This window comes from Gymnoscopelus microlampas, assembly GCF_963454915.1.
Source record: "Gymnoscopelus microlampas genome assembly, chromosome: 11".
NCBI classification, from domain to species: Eukaryota; Metazoa; Chordata; class Actinopteri; order Myctophiformes; family Myctophidae; genus Gymnoscopelus; species Gymnoscopelus microlampas.
This window is the reverse complement of record NC_139948.1, coordinates 38,390,159-38,412,186: the sequence shown is the minus strand read 5'-3', so window position 1 is coordinate 38,412,186 and position 22,028 is coordinate 38,390,159. Positions and strand designations below refer to the sequence as shown.

At 44.1% G+C, this 22,028-nt stretch overlaps 1 protein-coding gene across 1 annotated transcript in view; it reads left to right on the top strand.

Moving 5' to 3' along the window:
* The window catches only part of sdk2a (sidekick cell adhesion molecule 2a), a 120,465-nt gene that overhangs the window by 71,806 nt on the left and 26,631 nt on the right, over positions 1-22,028 (top strand). The window contains exons 6-20 of the mRNA XM_084071674.1: positions 3,051-3,162; positions 4,932-5,122; positions 7,415-7,498; positions 8,126-8,320; positions 10,437-10,553; positions 11,178-11,345; positions 11,827-11,929; positions 14,263-14,439; positions 16,187-16,323; positions 17,381-17,528; positions 19,036-19,176; positions 20,026-20,207; positions 20,852-20,967; positions 21,183-21,378; positions 21,915-22,013. Coding sequence (XP_083927800.1) covers positions 3,051-3,162; positions 4,932-5,122; positions 7,415-7,498; positions 8,126-8,320; positions 10,437-10,553; positions 11,178-11,345; positions 11,827-11,929; positions 14,263-14,439; positions 16,187-16,323; positions 17,381-17,528; positions 19,036-19,176; positions 20,026-20,207; positions 20,852-20,967; positions 21,183-21,378; positions 21,915-22,013 — 2,166 coding nt within the window. The remainder of the gene's footprint in view (positions 1-3,050; positions 3,163-4,931; positions 5,123-7,414; positions 7,499-8,125; positions 8,321-10,436; positions 10,554-11,177; positions 11,346-11,826; positions 11,930-14,262; positions 14,440-16,186; positions 16,324-17,380; positions 17,529-19,035; positions 19,177-20,025; positions 20,208-20,851; positions 20,968-21,182; positions 21,379-21,914; positions 22,014-22,028) is intronic.

The window sequence follows — 22,028 nt, the reverse complement described above, 5'->3', positions numbered from 1 at the left end:
CCAGACCAATCTGTACTCCTGCTCTTTCGGTTTCTCATTTAAGAAGTGATTTATAGGCATCATCATCTTTGTTTGGCAAAGAACGGTTTCGAGTCTCTTCTGAGCTCCTGTGGCTTCTTCCTCAATAACAGGGCTGTGATCCAGAATAAATGTTTCCTCTGCATTAGGAGGAACTGGCTCGCATTCCTCTTCAATCGTGGGCTCACCGCCCCCTACAACACCTTGAGTCCCTTGCAGAGCTTGCAAGTTTTCACCTCCAATAATGTCAAGAACCCCATATGTGTAATCACCTCTCCTGAAGAGCTTGTTGCCTATTGCTTCAGCTGCATGGTTCTTTATTGACTTGCCCTTCAGATGCTTCCATCTACAGTATATTTCTCTCCATATGGTCCTCTTCTGGCTAGATACCATGGCATTCAAATTCCAGGTGATTTCAAGCCAAATATTGTTTTTCTTGTTGTTAGTTACTTCTCCACCCTTGGTAGAATTAAATTGATCTAATATTGAGGCAATAGCACCAAAAACCCTCCAGCGTTTGCGTGGGTTTCTACAGCAGTGAAATTAGGCCCTTTTGAGTCCATGGTTCCACCACTTTGGTGTAGTGAACATAAAGTTTATAGGCCTTAGGCATGATTGATTTAATTGAACACAAGCCAAAGCACATCAGCTAATGGATGTTTAATGGCTGTGTGTTTGAAACGACCAATTACACAGCCATCTTATTCAGTCGTTCTGAGAGGACTTACAGAGAGGCACTGACATGTAGGTATTGTTCAATAGCACCATTTTGGTAGGAGTTTGAATACATTGCAAATGGTACAAATGTTGTTTTATTTTAGAGGTTTTATTACATGTTCCTGAAATCCACAGGATCAGCGTTAGTCCTGATTTCTTTTTTGATCAACGGTATCCCAATCCTACTTAAACCTTTTTAACAACACATACCCACGGCTTGATCCAGATCAAAAACAAGACTGGATTACGTGATGTTATTTGGATAGCGTGTTGTTTAGGTTTGATGCTTACCTAGTATGCTAGTTTCTTTGAAGCACTAAATTGTTTTTTTCCTTTGCACTCTACTTACGTGACCATTTACCCTGTTGTTTGTTGACTAGGGTTCATCTCTTACATGTAAATCGCTCTGGATAAGAGCATCTGCTCAATGCCTAAATTGTAAAGACTTTAGAATCCTTTTTTTATTTTACTTTATTAAGATTTGATCCAATCGAAATTCAATCAGATTACATCTGAACTACTGGACCCTGTGATAATTTAGCCCTTAGCGATCCATTTCTCACTTGAGAGAGTTTAGATTGAGTCTACCTGATCCTTCTATTTCCTTTTTTAAAAGAATGACGACAAGTGTGTTATAAATTCAGCAGGTGACACATTGAAACCCCCTGAGGGACCTTGAGACTCTGCCTCAAAGACAAAAGGAAAAAAAATACCAAACAATGACACCTCAAGGAGGAGAATGGGAATGAATATGAATACAGTATAACTCAAATTGTATAACGAAATAACCTGAAACTGGTATGCGTGCATATGTGTGCTTGTGAGTAATTTAGTAACTTGCTTCATTAAATATAGTTGTTTTTAATTTAAAAAAGACTTCGGTTTAATTATTTTGCAGATGAAAACATGTACAGCATAACTTCGGTATGACCCTGTTTATTCCATTGGGAACAGTGGAACACAACAATCAAAGCTTATTACAAGAACCCAGGCTGCAGGGAAAAAATTAAGATGATGCCAATTAAAAAATATGCGTCTTGTCAGTTATGACTGTGAATCGTCTCACATCTAAGCTCTGCACATCACGATACAATTGAATTACTTACTATAGCTCACGTTCATATTTGAACAGCTTGGGAGGGAATTGAGGAGGCAGTCCAAATGGAGCCTGGCAAAAAAAAAAACTCTTTAAAGAGGCAGTGTTGTTTATTCACGCAGTCTTCACACTTGGAGTTCGGCCACAACACAGCGATGCCAAAACAAAAAGGAAAGGGAAAAAAAACGCTCTAAAAGTAAGTCATTTCAAATAAGTGGGGCCATGATAGAAAAAATATAAAAAATAAAAAACAGTCTGCCTGAAAGCTTGGGCCACCGCCCCACACCTTATACATGTACACTGCTGTAGTGCACGGAAATGGAACACACATTATATATTTGAGCACATATACGCTCATACCTGTGCTTCAGGGAGGTGTGTGATTCGGGGGGGGGTGGGCTGGGTGAGACCAGATTCAGAGAGAGATCACTGATTGAGGGCAGTGAATCGATGGCTGGCTGCGGGCTCTGTGGAGCCAGTGAGCGATGGTGCTGCATTTAATCGCCGTCTCTGTTTGTCTCAATTATACTACATAATGGTTCCTATCACCTGGGCTAACGCCGTGCTCAGGAAATGCTGTGTGCAGTAAAAAAAAAAAAAAGGGGGATCTAAAGTAAAGGCGGGTATTAATCCATTAAAACCGGGAAAGCATCTGTGTCACTTTAGATTTTAACCACTTCAACCATTATTTTATAGTTTGGCTATTCAAAAATAACAGATATACAAACTCACAGCGCGTCACTTCGTGCCGCGCTGCGAGCTTGTAGATCTGCTATTTTTGAAACATTGTGACATTTTGAATATGATATTTTTTCTTTCTTTGCTTCTGGGGGTCCCTGGAACAAAATATTTTGAGATGGGGGTCCGCAGCCAAATACATATATTGACATGAAAAGTCATATAGCAACATACGTTTTTTTCAGAAAACTGTTAGGATTTAGAAGATATTTTGTAGAATGGGGTCCTCAGGTCTTAAAGGGTTAATAACACACAGGGAGGCTGGGCGACGGTACGCCGGCTGTAGCCGTGATGGATGGTCAGCCTCCCTGTAAGAACTCGCTCGTAAACACTTGGTTATATTGAGTAGATGCGCAGGCGAGATATGAGGTCAGTCTGTGTTTCTTTTTTTTCCTTTATTCATTTCTCCCTCCATTCCTCTGTGTGTGTGTGTGTGTGTGTGTGTGTGTGTGTGTGTGTGTGTGTGTGACTGTGTGTGCAGATGTGGGGGGACCCGCGGACCCCATCGCCCCCTCCATCATCGTTTCCCCGAGGAACACCAGTGTGACTGTAGGACGGACTGAGGCGATCATGGAATGCATCGCCAACGCCAGGTGTGTGGTTCTCTCTCACTCACACCTACACACATACACACACACACACACACATACATACTCACACACACACACGCGCATACACACGCACACGCGCACACACACGCGCGCGTTTGTATTACTATACTTGTGCGGACATAAAACATTTTTATCAGCAATTTCGTAAATGTCATTTTTATCTTTGACATTTTAAATCCTAACCCTATAACGCCTGATTTATACTTAGTTGCACACCTGTGTTGCACACCAAAAATAGCCGAGCTCACACTGCGCTATATGAGCGAATAGATTGGCTATTTCTAAGTATAAATCAGGCATAACTCTAACTCTATATTTCCCCTAAACCTACTGTAACCTTTAAATGCCTAATCCTAACCCTAACCTGAATCTAAAGGCAGCTCTCCACCGCACCGATTTAGTCCCGACTCGGCGGCGGGAGGCGTTGGAAAACGTCTGCTGCCGACAACCTGTTGTCGAATAGCGTCGTTCCGTCGGGTCGGGGCCTCTATCGACCCGACGATGAGAAACCGAGCATGTTCAGTCTTTGGGCCGACGGGTAGAGCCGTGGGGTAGTGAAGAGGGGGGAGAGAGGCGGGTAATGGTTTGGTCCGAGCTGGCTTCGGTGTTGCTAGATTCTGTGAGTGAAACAAGCGACCAGGTCTATGAAAAGCCAGCCCAAATAAACAACTACACTTCAGAGACAAGCCCAAACTAAAGCAACCAGCAACTATGAATATTTACAAGCGACTTTACAGGAAAACAAGCCCAAAGTCGTTTATAATAAGCAGACCTGGCAACACTGGCAGGCCAGCCTGCCAGCTCTTAACGCATTAACACAACAATGTGCGCACAACAATGTGCGCAGTCTATTGGCAACTTTTGCCAACAGACTGCCAGTCTGTTGTAGTCGGAAGTTAGCCTGGTTCCACACCATAGACCCCGCCCACTCTCTGAGTGGACTGCCCCTCTTGGTCTGGTGTTTATTCGGTACAAAAAGTAAGTCCAATGAGTGTCGGAGGTGGGGATGGGGGTGGGGATCCCTTGTGATTGGTTTAGGGAAATTCTAAACCAATTCAAATTGTTTAGGGAAATTCTAATCCCCTTCCCCTTGTAATCGCCTACACTGAAGCCAATGTCAGACTGAAGCTCCACGCAGCTTCAGTCTGATACTCAGGCTAGTCTGAAGTAGTCTGTTTGGTGGTGAGTCACCTTGAGCCTAACTCCCCAAATATTTTTTAACCATAAAAACAACCATTTATCCACACAATGTCTGTTTCTCAAATTGTAAAGTGAACACACACACACGCACACACACACACACACACACACGCACACGCACACGCACAGGCACAGGCACAGGCACAGGCACAATACACGCAGACACACTCAAGATCACCTCACCGCTGGAATTTCATCATCACTGGCGTGAGCCTTGATATCTTTTGTTTGAATGTGATAGCAAGATGCATTGTATACATCGCTCACCTTGTTCCTCTCCGCCATCCGACTAGTTGATTCAAGGTTCCTCTCCTTGCTCTTCTCACCTACTCCTCACCCCTTGTCCTGAATGCTGACTATTATCTCCCATTCGAAGACTTAATCAGAATGACAGAATCTATTCCATCATTCCCTCAGCGAGCCACAACCTTGAAACGGAATAGAAATCTGTATTAAAAGCCACGCTCTGCTTTCATTCTCTCCCTCTGTCGCTCTCCCTCTCTCTCTCTGTCTCCGTCCCTTGCTCTCTCTTTTCACCTTCCCTCCTTCAGGCCACTTGTCAAGATGAGTATTACTTGGAGGAAAGATGGAGTGGTGGTCAACACGGGTATCCGAGACTTTGGCCGCAGACTGGTCGTCAGCCTGCCGTCGGTGAAGGACAGTGGCTTCTATGAATGCGAGGCGTCACTGCGCAGCAGCAGCGTCCCACCGGTCACCGCTGGTGCCTACTTGCACGTTCTTGGTAAATGACATCCAGTCTACTTCTCAGCCTCACACTGCCTAACCCAGTGGTGGAAAAAGCACTCAAATTCTTTACTTAAGTAAAAGTACCAATATTGCAATATAAAAATACTCTGTTACAAGTAAAAGTCAAAAATGTTAAATTTACTTGAGTAAAAGCACAAAAATATTGGCATCAAAATGTACTTAAAGTACCAAAAGTAAAAGTACTAAATATTTGAAAATAGCCGATCTACAAGCTCACAACGCGTCGCGATGCGACGCGTTGTGAGCTTGTAGATCTGCTATTTTCAAATAGCCTGTGTATAAAATAGGGCTAAAGTGGTTAATGTATGTTTCATTATATCATCATTTATATCTGAAAAGTAAAGTAACTAAAGTTTTCATATAATTGTTGTGGAGTAAAAGTACAATATTTGCCTCTGAGATGTAGTGGAGTAGAAGTAAAAGTATTGGAAATTGGAAATACTCAAGTAAAGTACAAATACCTCAAAATTGTACTTAAGTACAGTACTTAAGTAAATGTACTTAGTTACTTTCCACCACTGTGCCTAACTAAGTGTCAGTACAGTGCTACAGTTGTAGTAGTGCTAAAACCTGGAAAGTGAGTTTGCAGTGGGTTCCCTCAACAGATTTCCAATGGTTGTTTTTTTTAGACCCTAAAGCAGTGGTTCTCACACCTTTTTTGTGCCAATAAGGACCCCCAAATTGATATATATTTGGCCACGGACCCCCCATCTGAAAATGTTTTGTGCCAGGTACACCCAGAAGAGAAGATTTACGTTAAAGAAAAATCCAAACATCAGAAATAGCTGATGTACAAGCTCGCAGCACGGCACAAAGTGACGTGCTGTGAGCTTGTAGATCTGCAACATTTTTTATATTGCCAAAATATAAATGGAAAAAGTGGTTAAAGTGATTGTGATGCTGTATTTAACTACTTTTGCTGGGGACCCCCTGGAACCCCCCCAAGGACCCCTGGGGGGTCCCTGGACCTCACTTTGAGAACCACCGCCCTAAAGTATGTCTCATTACTCTTCCACTGAGAAATGTCGATCCTGTCAGGTAGGACACTTACTGTACTGGATGACAATGTCAATAAAGTCCTTTGAAGCAGGTGGATTGGACAACCACCATTTTTACTGTAGTTTGGAAATTGTTGAAATGATACCTCTCTCCTTCAGGACAGGGAGGCAAGAGACAAAGCGTACTGATTGTAACGTTAATATCATTCAACGAGCCTTTGCTTCCTTCCTAGAAAGCTAAGAAAGAGCTATTTTCTCACCTACAGTACAGAGCTAAGAAATACTGCCTTAATAAACCCAAAAGTCCCTTTGGAAATCTGTGGTGGGAACTCATGGTGGGGGGTCACTTCTGGGTTGGCCAACACCTCCATAGCAGTAGATCACAGAGCCATGCTGACAAGGGTATTTATAGTGTGTTTTTACTGCGTGGCTCTGCAGGTGTCTATAGCCGAGGATCAGTCTGTGTGTCTGTCTATGCAAGTCCAATTTCTTGTGCACACTGCCAGTAGCCCACAGAAGTACCATTCCCACATATTATGTTTAATTTTAATTTCATAATGGAAGTCAATGGGACACTGATCGGGCCGAAACGATGCCCAAATTTGGAGTCATACATCATAGATATGTCATAGACCAGGCAGGGGTCTTCAACATTTTCAACCCAAGTACCCCCTAGCTGAGAGAGAGATGAAGCAGGGACCCCCTCTCTATTGTATAAAATTGTGTTTCAGATTAAACTTATTTTTCTCTTTTCTCCCTCTACACCTATACCTCTTTGCCAAAAATAGCAGATCTACAAGCTCACAACGCCTCGCAGTGCGAGGCGTTGTGAGCTTGTAGATCTGCTATTTTCGGCTAATGTTCCCCTCAGAATAGGGATGCTAGGGTTCAAGTGGTTAATGTAAAAAAAAAAATCCTCTCACACAAAGATTTGGTGGACCCCCTATAGTAGCTCTGAGGACCCCCTAGGGGTCCCGGACCCCCTGTTGAAGACCCCTGTCATAGGCGATTGACGTCATAGATGACTGATGTCATAAGCTGGGCCACCCACACTGCCCTATGTTGATCCCAAGATCCACATCAATCGTTTCTTTTGTTTTTGTTCTCTAAATGGGCATTTCGCTATTAGATATTTGTGCTTTTATCCAGAGAGTGTCTAACAACGGCTGCAACATCAGAGGGAGGAGGAGAAAAAAAAGCATCGATAATGGTGAGTGTGTATAGCAGTGTTTTATACTAATCTTGTTTTGTTTTGTTTCTTCCTACAGAACATCCTTTGTTCGTCAAAGAACCCCCGATTCACATCAGCGCGGAAATGGAGAAGGTGGTGGACATCCCCTGTCAGGCACGAGGTCAGAGGTGTTTTCTGTTTGTTTGATGTTATGAGATGGTTTGTTCTCATGTGTGAGAGGAGAGAGAGAGAGAGAGAGAGAGATGATCAAAATAAATGTAGCTTCTCTTGCCTCCTTACCAGTGGTGTAAAGTAACATTTACATTTACTCAAGTACTGTACTTTACTGGAGTATTTTCAATTTGCTATACTTTTACTTCTACCCCATTACAAATATTGTACTTTTACTCCACTACAATTATTTGAAAACTTTAGTTACTAGTTATTTTGTAGATTTGTGTTATTATTACAAAACATACATTAACCACTTCAGCCTTATATACATTTCGGCCATTTGAAAATAGCCGATCTACAAGCTCACAACGCGTCGCGATGCGACGCATTGTGAGCATGTAGATCTGCTATTTTCAAAGGATTTCTATACATTTTATACATTTGAGAACTTGTGAAATGGGACCATCTGCATAATGAGTACTTTCTACTTTTGGCACTTTAAGTACATTTTGATACCAATACTTTTGTACTTTTACTCAAGTAAATTTTGAATTCCGGACGTTTACTTGTAACAGGGTATTTCTACATTGCAGTATTGATACTTTTTCCACCACTGCTCCCTACTGTACTTTAGGCACACCCCAGCCGGACATAGTGTGGTATAAAGACGCAGTGCCCATCAGTCCAGTGAAGATCCCCAGGTACAGAGTCCTGGTAGGAGGGAGTCTGCAGATCAACGGCCTCCTGCCAGACGACACCGGCATGTTCCAGTGTTTCTCCCGCAACCTGGCAGGAGAGATTCAAACCAACACCTACCTGGCTGTCACCAGTACGTTCAAACACACCTTTTAAACCCATTAAGACCTGGAACGCATCTGTGTAACTTTTTGATCTGAGCTAAAAAAGCATTCTTTTACACTTTCGCTATTGAAAAATAGCAGATATACAAGCTCATAGCACGGCACTAAGTGCTGCGCTATGAGCTTCTAGATCTGCTATTTTTGAAAATTCGAGAAAATGTGTGCAAATCTATGAATATATTTCTTTTTTTAAGCGAACCTTTGTAACTCAAATCTTTGCTTCTGGAGGTCCCTGGAACAAAATATTTTGAGATGGATAATTTTGGGGGTCCTTGACATGAAAAAGTTTGAGAAACAGTGATATAGCAACATAAGTTTTTTCAAAAAACTGTTTTCAAAAAAGGATTTAGAAGACCTTGAAAGTGTGAGAACTACTGATTTAGCAGGAAGAAGAACTGATTTGTAGAATCGGCCTCAGGTCTTAAGGGAGTAGTTCACCACAAAAAGTACTTATTTTCAATCAATTACACCCCCCCATGAAGCCTTGAATTCATGGAGATGTTTTTGTCGCAATCCTGAGCCAATAAGTTGATGACCGGCGGAGACTCAATGGAGACTCATTGAGTCTCCGACGATCATCAAATTATTGGCTTAGGAATGCGACGAAAACTCCATGAATTCAATTTCAATTCAATTTCCTAAAAAACAATCCTGTCTGCTACTGTAGCTTCTGTTCTGTTCTGTTCTGTTCTGTTCTGTTCTGTTCTGTTCTGTTCTGTTCTGTTCTGTTCTGTTCTGTTCTGTTCTGTTCTGTTCTGTTCTGTTCTGTTCTATCCTCTCCTCTCCTCTCCTCTCCTCTCCTCTCCTCTCCTCTCCTCTCCTCTGCTCTCCTCTCCTCTCCTCTCCTCTCCTCTCCTCTCCTCTCCTCCCCTTCCCTTCCCTCCCCTCCCCGCCCCTCCCCTCTTTTTTTCTTATTAATTCTTCTCCATACAACCTCTTTTCTTCTCCTCTCGTCTCGTCCCCCTTGCCTCCATCACCCATCGTCTATCTCTCTTTCCCTTAACAGTGGCAGGTTTGTCACCTCAAATGCTGGGGCAATTATTGGCTATTTTGCACAAGAGAATGAGCGAGAGCCGGAGCAGGAATGTCATCTTCTCCGTGCCATGTTGGCGAATGAGACCTGGCAGAAGCCCCTTCGTTAACGTCTTATGGCTCTATTAACCCATTAAGACCGGGAAAGCATCTGTCATTTTAACCATTATCTTATACCTTGGCTATTCAAAAATAGCAGATCTACAAGCTCATAGCGCGGCACCGAGTGCCGCGCTATGAGCTTGTAGGTATGCTATTTTTGAAAAATCTTGAAAATGTTTGCAAATCTTTGAATATATTTGCCAGACCCAGAGGGTCGGCCTACATGAGGCTTTGTCTGTCCCTCTTTCGTCCCTCTTTTGTCCCTCTTTTGTCCATATATGGGCATAAAAGGGACACAGACAGACACATACAGAGATCTCTTTTGTCCCTCTTTCGTCCCTCTTTCGTCCCTCTTTTGTCCCTCTTTTGTCCCTCTTTTCCTTCAACCACTAGGGGTCTGGCAGTACCAGGTCTCCTGGTCCTAGTTTTTTATATATACATTTTATGTATATATATATACATGTTCATGTTTTTTTTTTAAATTGCAGATCTAAACGCTCATGGCGCCGCACTCGGTGCCACAGCGTGAGCTTGTAGATTTTTGCTATTTTTGAATAGCCAAAGTATAAAATAATGGTTCAAGTGGTTACACAAAATGCGTTCCCGGTCTTAATGTGTTAAGCTCCGAGCCATTGTCCGCTTTGTTAGAGAGGAAAATCTATTCATGTCTCATTATCAGCTCTGATTGCGTGTGTTGCTCATGCTTATGTGTGTGGTGTGTGTGTGTGTGTGTGTGTGTGTGTGTGTGTGTGTGTGTGTGTGTGTGTGTGTGTGTGTGTGTGTGTGTGTGTGTGTGTGTGTGTGTGTGTGTGTGTGTGTGTGTGTGTGTGTGTGTGTGTGTGTGTGTGCGTGCGTGCGTGCGTGCGTGCGTGCGTGCGTGCGTGCGTGCGTGCGTGCGTGCGTGCGTGCGTGCGCGCGTGCGTGTGTGTGAATGACCTCCTCCTGCACCAGGTATCGCTCCCAACATCACTGCCGGGCCGGCAGACAGCGCGGTGATTGACGGCATGTCAGTCATTCTCCACTGCGAGACCTCCGGAGCCCCGCGGCCAGCCATCACCTGGCAGAAAGGTGGGTTGGCTTTTGGCTTGCGGCACGGGGGCAGCCGGGGTGTTACATTATTACAGCACATTGCCATCCTGTCAGAAAAGAAATGTAGAGACAAAATGGCAGCCATATACCGTATGCACCATTCCTGGAAAATGAGGGATTTCTTTTTCTGTCTTTTTCTTTCCCCCCCCCTCTCTTCCTCCAAAGCAGGTTTGACTTGCATGGAGTTCTCTCTCCCAGGGCGTTTCTCTTAGTGCTGTGATTTCTCTCTGCAACGTTCAAGAGCTTCATTTATGCCCTGCTGTATGTCTAGGTCGCGCACTGAAAATACCAGATCTTTGAGATCAGAACACGTTGCATCGAGACGTAGATCTGTTTATTTGGACATATTTGAAAAAAAATATTAAAGTGAAAATGTGTCAGTGGGTTTTATAGATATTGAACCAATGAAATGTTTCAACAAGAGCTTATGACTAAATAATAACTACATTCGATCCATTGGAACACAGGTTAAAAAAAATCAATTTCCTGAGAAGTAACGCTTTGGACATACAAGGTTTCCTTTCCACTCGACAGCAACTATATGCTCTTCTCATTGCCCCCCCCCCCCCTCTCCCCCCTCCTCTCCTCCATCCATCCCTGCAGGGGAGCGTGTGTTGGCCAGTGGCTCGGTCCAGCTGCCCAGGTTCACCCTGCTGGAGTCGGGCAGCCTGCTGATCAGTCCGTCCCACCTGTCGGACGCTGGCACCTACACCTGCATGGCCAGTAACTCCAGGGGCATTGATGAGGCTGCCTCCGACTTGCTGGTCTGGGGTCAGTAGAGCACAAACCAGGTTTATTACCTACCGCAAGGCAGTACATAGTTATTGCAGCCTGAAGAGACAAAGCAAAACAAAACAAAACAATCGCGACTATGAAAACAAGCCGAAAACCATTGAAAATGTCCAATTCATGTCAATGGAAAATTGTCTTTTGTGTTTCTCTCAGTTCCTGGTGAAGTTGCCCTTTTTCGGTTCAGGTCTTATCATCATCAATATTTTATGAATGCATGTACAGAGGGTATACTCGTTTTTTGTGTGAATTGCACCAGAGGCTCTCTGCACCATACATCCAAGCAATGCGAGAGAAAAAAAGAAAAAATAGAGAAAAAAAACTCCACTTGTGTAGGATGGATCAGGCAACAAAGCTAGACAAAGCTGGGAGTGAATCCAGTGTAAACTCAGCGGCCTCAGTTCAATCAGCCGTTCAAACAAGAGACTCTGATGTGTGACCTTGCTGTGTGTTTTCTGAACAGCAAGGACCCGTATCACCAAGCCCCCACAGGACCAGAGCGTCATCAAAGGAACCAAGGCTGTTATGACCTGCGGCGTGACCCATGATCCCAGCGTCACCGTCAAGTAAGGACCACTTGCTAACGCTGCAGGTTTTTTTTTTTGTTTTTTTTACGCCACTGTACAAGATTAAAGGATTAAGTTGAAAGCTGACATAATTTTCTTACAATGCAGCCGCATTTAAGCTGTCACACACATTTCTTTTGAGGTAGGATTAATATCCCTCACTCTACCATCTTTTTGGAGTGTTTTCTCAACGCGCCCCAATTTCGAAAACAAGAGCCATGAACGGCAATGTTGTTCTTAACCACTTAAACCCTCTAATTCTTAGAAAAACGGTTAGTTGCAACTGTACTTTAATCCCTTTTTTTTCTCTTTACACCAAATTTCTTTGCCAAAAATAGCCAATCTAAAAGCTTGCAGATTGATTTTCTTTTGCCTAATGTTCCCCCCAAAATATGGACGCTAGCTAGGGTTAACCCATTAAAACTGGGAACGCATCTGTGTAACCACTTTAACCATTATTTTATACTTTGGCTATTCAAAAATAGCAGATATACAAGCTCATAGCTTTAGATCTGCTATTTTTTTTTAAATCGTGAAAATGTGTGCAAATCTTTGAATATATATATTTTTAAAGCAATTTTTACTTTTTACTCAAATCTTTGCTTCTGGGGGTCCCTGGAACAAAAACCAGCACCACTGATATTACAGCAACATAAGTGTTTCAGAAAAACGTTTTTAGAAGACATGTGTAGAATTGTATCTCAGGTCCGAAAGGGGTTAATAAGCTGGTGAAATCTGTGCGGAAGATCTCGCAGCGTTTGTCCGCTCCTAAGGTGACCTCTTATGGTCAATTTGAGGAATTAGCCGTCCTCTTTTTCTTCGGCGCCCCCCAGACAGTCTTGACTGTGATAGAGTGCAGGGTATTTGCATCTGTCTCAGAGGGTGTGGAGTGATGTCTGTGGAGCCCAGTGATTAGAGTGCCTGTCACCTGTGGGGCCCTGGCATTGATCGGATCGCGAGGTAAACAGATGAATATGTAAACAGAGTAATAACTTCAGACAGCGCCTTTAATTAAACACAACACAGAAGAGATTAGCTGGAGAGCCCAAACAGTCGCAATTAATCATTGGGAAGTTCTGGTGCGTGTGTGTGTGTGTGTGTGTGTGTGTGTGTGTGTGTGTGTGTGTGTGTGTGTGTGTGTGTGTGTGTGTGTGTGTGTGTGTGTGTGTGTGTGTGTGTGTGTGTGTGTGTGTGTGTGTGTGTGTGTGTGTGTGTGTGTGTGTGTGTGTGTGCGTGCGTGCGTGCGTGCGTGCGTGCGTGCGTGCGTGCGTGCGTGCGTGCGTGCGCGCGCGCGTGCGTGCGTGCGTCAGTGCGTGTGTGCGTGCGTGCGTGCGTGCGTGCGTGCGTGCGCGCGCGTGCGCGCGTGCGTGCGCGTGCGTGTGTGTGTGTGTGTGTGTGAGATGAGTGTGCATTTGAGAGCGAGACTGAGAGCCGGCGAGAGATGGAGAGATGCGAGACGCATGGTGGTCAGGTGTCAGGATGACATGTATGTGAGAGACAGAGACAGATTTTCCATATTCATATCACATCGCCAGCAGCCTCACAACACTTTCCATACGGTGTCAACACCTTCTGTGTTTTGCTGTCTGAACCGAGCGCCGCACACCGTCACCGTGTGCCTGTGACAGCGTGGGCCTGGTTGCGTGTCAGATGTGTTTACGCGCGCACATGATTGCTGTAGGGACGCAAGTGGGTACGTGCATGCCAATGCATGCTCTTGTATCTAGAGTGAGTGAGTGAGTGAGTGTGTGTGTGTGTGTGTGTGTGTGTGTGTGTGTGTGTGTGTGTGTGTGTGTGTGTGTGTGTGTGTGTGTGTGTGTGTGTGTGTGTGTGTGTGTGTGTGTGTGTGTGTGTGTGTGTGTGTGTGTGTGTGTGTGTGTGTGTGTGTGTGAGTGAGTGAGTGTCACATTGTCCTTGTGTTTGGGAGTCTGAGCCACGTTCACAAAGTTGTGCTCCGTGGCCTGCAATTGGGAAAGTTTTACAAAAGACGGAATGCAAAAAAGTTGGCTAAATACTGTTCTGTTTCAGCTATCTTGTCCAGTCTGTCTATCTGGAGAAGAGGATGTTTCATTTATCCTTGAGTAGCTAAGGGGGAGGAAAGAAAAAAAAGACAAAAGAATCATCCGTGAAATTTCTGTATATAGTATGTTATCAACGTGTTATCTTGTGTATCTCGTGTGTTAATGTGCAGCAGTTGTATCTGGTTTGACCGTAATGTAACCTTGTTCCAGTGTTTGGATCTATCATGTATGGCACTTTTTGTGCAGACCCAAATATAAGAATTCAAATGTGTGTGTGTGTGTGTGTGCTCACATGTTCTATACAATCCCTAGGCACGTTTGGGACAAGAGCGGCTCGTTGATTGACGTGAGCGTGTCTCCGCGCCTGCGGCTGGATCCCGACGGGACGCTTCACATCTCCCAGACGTGGTCGGGCGACATCGGAACATACACCTGCAGGGTGACCTCTGTGGGGGGGAACGACTCCCGCAGCGCCCACCTCCGAGTCAGGTCGGCACAGCAGCTTGCTGTCTCCTCCCCTCTCCCCTCCCACCTGCCTCATCTTGCTCTCTCATTACTTGTCTTGTGTCTTGCTAGGTTGGGGGGGACGGGGGGATGGGGTTCTTGGGTTCATCAGTTCCTCTTGTAATCACTGAATCTGTTTCTAATGCTAACAGCAGGTTGTGTCTGCTTTACCCAGCCTTATTGACGCAATGGGCCCGATTCCCTAAGCAGTTTACACCCATATTTTGCATTTACGAAAATTCCTACGTTACGTGTCTGATTCATTAATCTATTTCTGTCGGTCTATTTTGCGGATGGTCCGCTATTTCTCAAGTCTGCTCGGAGGCATGACTTATGGGACCAAAGCTTGCGGATATGTCATTAGAATGCCTTATTATTCATAGAAAATCAATTGCAATCGTGCCCCAACCTCAAATAAAATATTTATGTGCCCAACATTTGTCAACACATATAAAAAAGAAAGAAAACATATGTCAAACGATATTTGTATGCATCTAGACAAGATGCAAAATTGCAAATTCAACTGATTTTTATTTCCTTTCAGTTGACGCATTTAGAGCAGAATTATTAGGCGTGTTTGCTGTTTTTACAAGTGTGGCCACAGTTTTGCCTATTGGACTTTCATGCCAACTCCATATGTCACACTATTAATTTATAATATTGACCACATCACATGAACACAGTCTAACCTTAAGAGGATACAGTATAGAGACATCTAGCTGCCTGTCTCCATTTCTCCATTTCCAATTCCGATGTACTGTATGAGTCGGACAGTGGAGGGTTCATCCAAAGGACAGATCCCCCTCAGTAGGCCAATCAATAAAGCTCTGATAAAAAATATCGGATAAAGGCGGAGTCCAGAATCATCTTTTTACCAAGGCAAAGGTGAGTGAGCAATTGTTCAGTAGAAAGGGCTTATATAATATCCATTCAAAGTTTTATTCGCCTTTGGTAGTGAGGTTGAACTTTAATAAATTAACTTCTTATTCTCATTACACGCTATTGCTTATAACGCAGTGGATCCATCGTGTGAGGGACTCGCTTGCCAAAATAATAATCTACAAGTTGTCAAGACGCGTTGTTAGCTTGTAGATCTGTCCACTTTGAAGCGTGATGACGTTTATGGTCGTTAGAGTTCCCGGTTGCCTTTTATGGTGTTAAATGGGTTGTGGATGATCTACGCGGTAAATCGCACGTGAGATCGTGCTTATCGAAAATACACCCTCCTTTAGTCACTTTATTTACACGTCATTTACGACCAGCTCAGTGAATCGGGCCCATTGTCTTCATTTTCTTTTCTTTTCTTCATATCGTCCCTGTCGGGGCAGAAACCTCTTATCTCCATATTTTAACATTTTGTGTTTTTTTTCCATAAATTAATGCCCTCCTTGAGCATGCAATTTACAATTTAGGCATTTAGCAGACGCTCTTAATCCAGAGAGATTTACAGTAAGCAAGGTAAACACGAGGTAATACATCGAATGCATAGAGATAGTAATCTAGGATCATTGGTAAACCAAGAACCTATCATCAGTCTAAACAGTATAATATTACAAATCTGTACATCTGCAGATACTACAGCGTCACAACAAAAGTATCAAAAAGCTTGCAGATCTGCTACTTTTGCTACTTTTGAATTCGAATCCTGTAAAAGTAACAGTTTTGTAACATGGTTTTCCACCCGGACAGAGGCGATACACACTAACTCACGCACATCAACATAATCCCACAGGCAGTTGCCCCACGCTCCAGAGAACCCGCTGGCCGCTCTGAGCGCCACGGAGAGGAGGGCCATCAACCTGACGTGGGCCCAAGCTTTTGACGGCAACAGCCCCCTGATCCGCTACATCCTGGAGGTCTCAGAGAACAGTAAGTGCTCTCTGTGGCCATGTGGCCACAATAACATCTCCTCCAGTTTAGACTCAGAGACACATTTGTCTGGTTAGCGTTAATTGCAGTGGTGGGAAAAAGTACTCAAATGTTTTCCTTAATCCAAGCTCATAGCTCATGCAAATCTTTGAATATATACTTTATATACATTTTTAGGGGGGGGGGTCCCTGGAACGAAATATTTTCAGACGGGGGTCCGCGGCGAAATGCATATCATTTTGGGAGGTCCTTGACATGAAAAAGTTTGAGCACCATTGATATTATAGCAAAATACGTTCTTGGGTACAAACTGTTAGGATTTAGAAGACATTTGTAGAATCCCCAGAAGCAAAGATTTGAGTTACAAATGTTTTCAAGTTTTTTCTAAAATAGCAGATCTATAAGCTCATAGCCGCGCTATGAGCTTGTGTATCTGCTATTTTTTAATAGCGAAAGAAGTCTAAAAATGACACACAGATTCTTTCCTGGTCTTAATGGTTAAGTAAAAGTATCAATACAACATTGTAAAAAATACAAGTAAAAGTCTTATTAGCCGGAGTGTGTATATAGGACTGAAGTGGCTAAATCAAGAGTAACTAGTAACTAAACGTTTTCAAATAATTGTAGTGGAGTAAAAGTACAATATTTGCCTCTGAGATGTAGTGGAGTAGAAGTGAAAGAATTGAAAATGGGAAATGCTCCAGTAAAATTAAAAGTACCTCAACATTGTACTTAGAAGGCTACAGCACTGGTTAATTGAGATTAGTCTCTCCAGCTACAGGCATCACACTGTGATGCACTCTGTGTGGAATCTGTGGATTTGGGTTTATAACTGCTGAACGCTGTGAGAGTCTCTCGAGAATGAAAATGATCTCACACAATCCTGTCTGTGTTCTGTTCTGTTTGTGTCTTCCATCCATCCATCCATCCATCAATCCATCAATCCGTCCATCCATCCGTCCATCCGTCCATCCGTCCATCCGTCCATCCGTCCATCCATCCACCCATCAATCCATCCATCCGTATATGAACCAATTCCTCCATCCATCCATTGTAGATGCTCCATGGACGGTGTTGCTAGCTAACATAGAGCCAGAGTCCAGTGGGGTGACGGTGAGCGGGCTCATCCCAGCACGCTCCTACCAGTTCCGCCTGTGCGCCGTCAACGACGTGGGGAGGGGCCAGTTCAGCAAGGAGACTGAGCGGTGGGTAGACTTCAAGAATGCTGTTTCAGTCCCGGGCGGTTGGCGTAACCGTCTAGGCGCATAGGCTGCAGGTCACTCCCCATCTCTCTCCCCATTTTCTGTCAAACTACGGTCCTATCAATAAAGGGATAAAAGCCCCAAAATGCTGTTTCAATCCGATAACGTTCTTAGTAAAAAAAAAAAACTGTGTCCTTAGTGAGCGCAACATCACAGTAACACCCCAGGAGAACTTAACAATCTGACGCTTTGAGAACTTTTACGGTTCTGGTACAGCCTGTTCTTTTTCCCATCTCGTCTATGTCATTCAGTCTCGTGGTTATTTCCTCTTAGTCTAAGCCCTCTTTTTTTTCGGGTTCCGTTCCCATGGGGAATGACTGGGAGATGAGCCTGCATGGGGACAGCTCTTTTCAACAGATAACTGTGAATGAGCTGAAATTGTGCTTTGTGAAGACTTGATGGGTGCACTGACCCAGCTTCATCTTGACAACTGTCTCTCTCATGTCTGCCTCTCTCTTTCCCCACCTCAGCCTAACTATCTCTTCTTTACTTTAAGAGTGTAACCCAGAATTGTTCGAATGAGTCAGAACTTCAGACAGACTCGAATTCCCAGCGTGGGGATTTGAAGCCCCCCATGCCTCTTTGATCCTAAACACCCTGTTTCATCTCTGCACAGCGCAGCTCTCAGGCTCAACCGAGAACAAATCAAGATGTCAAAAATTGATGTCTTAAATTGACAAAGTCAAGCTTAAAAGCAAAGTCTGGCCACATCTCTCTCTTTGTCTCTCTCTATCTCTCTCTCTCTCTCTCTCTCTCTCTCTCTCTCTACCCCCCCTCTCTCTATCTCTCCTACTCCTTCTATTCAGACCAACTCAGTATTCAGTTCATTGCAATCTGTTTTATTTTAAGGAAAGTTACATGAAGTAATTCCAAGGCATCTACAAAGTACTGTACAAAGGGAAACCATCAAGTAAAAGAATAATTAATGGGACGTGTGGCTGAAAAAGTCTGTGTGCGCGTGCATGCGTGCTTGTGTGTGCGCGTGTGCGCGTGCGTGCAAGCGCGCGTGTGTGTGTGTGTGTGTGTGTGCATCTCTCTCTCTCTCTCTCTCTCTCTCTCTTTCTCTCTCTCTCTCTCTCTCTCTCTCTTGTCTCTCTCTCTGTCTCTTTCTCTCTGATCTCCTTCTGTCTCTCTTTAATTTTGTCATTCTGGCCAGCCTTAACCAAGGCCTCTTTAATTCTTGTCAAGCTGTAGCAACTTGCCCCTCAGAGAACAGCATTACAAAGACTATCTATTGGATACAGGCGCAGTGAGACTTATCCCTTGACCAACCTCGCTTTGTACTGCCCCAATTTCTCGCATGATGTCTATGATGAAATGACATAGAAATATGCAGAAGCTATGGATAATTAATGCATGTTTTTTTTAACCCTCCTGATCTCTCCACCCCTCTCTCTCTCTCTCTCTCTCCCCCCCCCCCCTCTCTCTCTCTCTCTGTCCCCTCCATCAGACTGTCTCTCCCAGAAGAGCCACCCAGTGCCCCCCCGCAGACTGTCATCGCCAGCGGCCGCACCAACCAGTCCATTATGATCCAGTGGCAGCCACCCCCGGAGAGCCACCAGAATGGTCCACTCCAAGGCTACATTATCAGGTCTGACGATGAAACCCCTGGCTGATTCCCTCCTACTGAGAAGCCTCTGTCTCTGGGGCCATCGCTATTCAGACGTGATAATAACTCCAATCTGAATCACACTGTTATGCTAGCTCTCACCTCACTGCCGTGAAAGCATAATTGGTCCCAATTACACCTTTCCCTCCCTCCCTATCACCTCTTTATGTAGTTCCTCACGGGTTCTATTGCATTGCTTCCCCCTCGTTCTTTTGTTGAGAATCTGCACTCTCTACACACTCTATATTATGATAGTAAGCAAAATATGTATGTAACCTGTGGGTCCGTTTGGTTACATTTGTACACTCTCAGAGTAAGAAATGGATACATGTATAGTATACATTACTGTGTATGATTATTACAGTAAGTGATATTCTTTTGTTAAAATAAGTATAAAATAGCTCTATATTATGATAGTAACTTTAAGCATTGCTATAGAGTGTTTGTTCTGTAACGGGGGTCTCCCTGTCTCTCCAGTTCTTTAGTAAACAGAAAATGCATGTTCAGGTCAGAATACCAATTTTATCCAATCAGGAGTGAGAACTCATACAGGATAAACAAGTGAAATTGGAAGCTATGACACAATGAGTGGACAAAATTGGAACACTAAAATTGAAGCCGATATAAGGGTGCCTGACTGGATTAAACGTTACTATCTTTTTCTACTAGCTTTAACCTTTTTCACAAAAACCTTTTTGAACATGAACCATTTTGATTTATTTTGTTATTGTTCATTGGCTGCTTGGTTTTCTGTGTGCAGCTCCTGGTGCCGTGGGACACCTGAGCTTCAGACCATCTCCCAATTATCTTTTTGTCTTTCTTCCACTATAGGTATTGCCTGTCTGGTCTTCCGGTGGACTGTCAGATTAAAAACATCACCAGCCCAGACCAGACCAGTCTGCTGCTGGAGGACCTGATCATCTGGACCAACTATGAGATCGAGGTGGCCGCCTACAATGGAGCAGGCAGGGGCATCTACAGCCACAAGGTCACCGAGTGGACACTTCAAGGAGGTGAGGTGCCGAGCGTCCGAAAGCATGTTCCGTCCGATCTGAATCGGCGCTGTAGCTGTTGTCCTGTACACATGGGCAGGTTCAGTGTCTTGTTAGAGGTTCCAACTGAGAAGCGAGCCACACTTTTCAATGATCTGGCTCATTTATTAGTTTCTGGCAGAAAGCTATTAATAGACGTCTCAAAGCAAAGGTTATTTTAACCGCTTGGACCGTAGCATCCCAATTCTGGGGGGAACATTCGAAAAATAGCAAATCTACAAGCTTGTTGAGCGTTGTGAGCTTGTAGATTGGCACATTTTGGCAATGAGATGTGGTGTATTGAGGAGAAATAAGAGCAGACCATGTACAGAGCCAAACCCGGTCAAGTATAGAGGTATATTTAAGTGGATTCAAATATATTCAGAGATGACCTACAGCAGTGTAGGAAAGAGTGGCGACAAAAACTGTCCAGTCAGCTTCACTTATTGTGTCACCTTTCAAACCGAGCACTCCTGGGCATTCACACCAACATAAACAAGACTGGTAAACAGCCTGCTCTACTGCTGTGCATTTCCTATTAACTCCTCTCACTCGCTCTCATGTTTATCATTCCCTTCCCCTCGCTCTGTCTCTGTCCCTCTGTTTTCTTTCATCCTGTGGATCAGTGCCGACCGTGCCACCAGGGAACGTACAAGCCGAGGCTGTCAACTCCACCGCCATTCGTTTTACCTGGAGTGCTCCCAGCCCTCAGTTCATCAATGGGATCAACCAGGGATACAAGGTGAGTCGGCCCGCTACTGTGTGCCACTGCCCTCTAGTGGTCACAAACAGGAGACCACGGTGTCAAAACAAGCATCGATTGACATTTTGTCATGTCACCAATTCACTTGCGCTCGTAGGCGCGCGAGGCATCGGTTCTCCCTGTCAGAATCACAGAGCGTGAAAGGCCATGCTTGTTTTTCCTGCCCCCGTTTTGATGTTTCACCTCTCCCGCAGCTGTTAGCGTGGGAAGCCAACCATGAGGACGAGGTCGCCATGGTGATGGCGCGCCCCAACTTCCAGGATAGCGTTCACGTGGGCTACGTCCCGGGGCTGAAGAAGTTCACGGAGTACTACAGCTCGGTGCTGTGCTTCACCACCCCGGGAGACGGGCCGCGCAGCCCGCCTCAGCGAATACGCACCCACGAGGATAGTAAGTTGATTTAACTCTGACACAGGTTACATACAAAATATGTATGTAACCTGTGGGTCCGTTTGTACACTCTCAGAGTAACAAATGGATACATGTATAGTATACATCACTGTGTATGGTTATTAAAGGTGCTGTAAGTGATATTGTTTTGTTAAAATAAGTATTAAATAGCTCTCTATATTATGATAGTAAACATTGCTATAGAGTGTTTGTTCTGTAACTGGGGTCTCTCCCTGTCTCTCCAGTTCTTTAATAAACAGAAAATGCATTTTCAGGTCAGAATACCAATTTTATACTCATACAGGACAGGATACATGATAAACAAGTGAAATTGGAAGTGATGACACAAAGAAATGAGTCGACAAAATTGGAACACTATTAACTTGAAGCTGATATAAGGGTGCCTGACAGGATGAAACATTACTATTATATCTGAATGTAGAGCTTTAACCTTTTTCACAAAAAAACATTTTTTAACCTGAACCATTTAGATTTCTTTTGTTATTGTTCATTGGCTGCTTGGTTTCTGTGTGCAGCTCCTGGTGCCGTGGGACACCTGAGCTTCACCGAGATCTTGGACACCTCACTCAAAGTCAGCTGGAAAGACCCGCAGGAGAGAAATGGCATCCTCACAGGTTCAACCATTAAAG